This window comes from Cyprinodon variegatus, unplaced genomic scaffold, assembly GCF_000732505.1.
Source record: "Cyprinodon variegatus isolate N-32 unplaced genomic scaffold, C_variegatus-1.0 Scaffold785, whole genome shotgun sequence".
Classification (NCBI taxonomy): Eukaryota; Metazoa; Chordata; class Actinopteri; order Cyprinodontiformes; family Cyprinodontidae; genus Cyprinodon; species Cyprinodon variegatus.
The window spans coordinates 46,845-48,171 of NW_015151238.1; the positions used below are offsets into that span (position 1 = coordinate 46,845).

A 1,327-nucleotide genomic window follows, 5' to 3' on the forward strand; every position below is an offset into this window, starting at 1 on the left:
CAGAAGATCTAAACACAGGACAACCCGCAGCGGCAGAAGTTCTCCTTGATGATAAAACCTTATCAACGTAAGGTGACCTTGGCTGAAGCAGAGAGCTCACCTATCTGGTAGTGGTCGATCTTCATGGTGGAGTTGGTCAGGGAGCCAAAGATGGTGATGATGGAAACCTTCCTGATGGCCATCTCACACACCGACTCCAGGTACTCATCCCTCTGCTGGACATACATCCTGCTCTCCTCACTGGGGGAGGTAATGAGCTGCAGGAGAGGAGGAACATTTGGGGGTTAGGGTATCAGCTACGTGCCATAAAACGCCCCTCCCACTGAGCTGCAGAGGTGATGTTTACTTTAACCTGCAGGAAGTGGATGGGAATGTTTTCCCAGCCAACTGGGAGCAAAGTTGCAATAAGGAATCTGTGCTGGCTCCAAACCAGAGACATGTGGTCTGTTAGCGCTTGGCCTCGCCGCCTGACCTGAAGCACAGAGCCTCACGCTCAGCGTTACGCAAAGCTTCACAGCTACTGGGCAGAAATGGAAGCTCAGAAATCCAAAAAGAGGGAATGATTTCATCCCAGAGCGCAGAGAGGCGTTTCCTGCTCAGGAAAATGTTGGTGGAAGGTTCTGGTTTCCTGCTCCGCCTGGTTGGAGCTGCTCTTTATAATAATGACAGTAATAATAAGAATAATAACATCAGGAACCAGCAGGGATCCAATAAGCTGCTCCCAACAACTGGAACCAAACTGCTAAAGTCAGCAAACAGAGAAAGGAAGTTTCTTCACACATTTCCTTTTTCTCTTTCTAATTTTGCTCCAGCTGGGGGTTGGGGTAACACTGCCTAGTATTGCCTAATGGTACATTTGTCTGGTATTTGGTTCCAAGTTCAGTAGACTTGCAGTTTAATGCTAAAAGACCAACTTTTCTCTCCTGCAAACTCCAACCAGGATCAAATGTTAATGTCTGCCTGAAACAGATCAGGTTTTAATGAGCAGAAGGTGATTCACCTCCAAGCTAACGCCTGGTGATCAATTGTTTTTATTTTAACTTTATCTTTTAAGCCGGAGATTTAAAAACTCTTTTCAAAGAAATTTGGGGTAAAAAAACAAAATGAAAAGTGATGTAGAAAAGCAGAAATTTAACTTCTTAGGTTTCTAATGTTTTTACTTTTGTTCATTCTAAACATTTCATTGTTTAGAATGAACAAATATTTCAATAGAAAGACTAAAATAGATAGGGTTAAAGATCAGAAATTTCACACATGCTGCCCCGATTCAGAGAATTCAATAAATTACACCCCCCATCCCCCGACCGACCCCAGAGGAGTTCCCAGG

At 44.2% G+C, this 1,327-nt stretch overlaps 1 protein-coding gene across 1 annotated transcript in view; it reads right to left on the minus strand.

Moving 5' to 3' along the window:
• ccdc80 (coiled-coil domain containing 80) overlaps positions 1-1,327 on the minus strand; it is a 39,782-nt gene that overhangs the window by 28,680 nt on the left and 9,775 nt on the right. Inside the window, exon 5 of the mRNA XM_015396243.1 lies at positions 101-257. Within this exon, the coding sequence (XP_015251729.1) occupies positions 101-257 (157 nt within the window). The remainder of the gene's footprint in view (positions 1-100; positions 258-1,327) is intronic.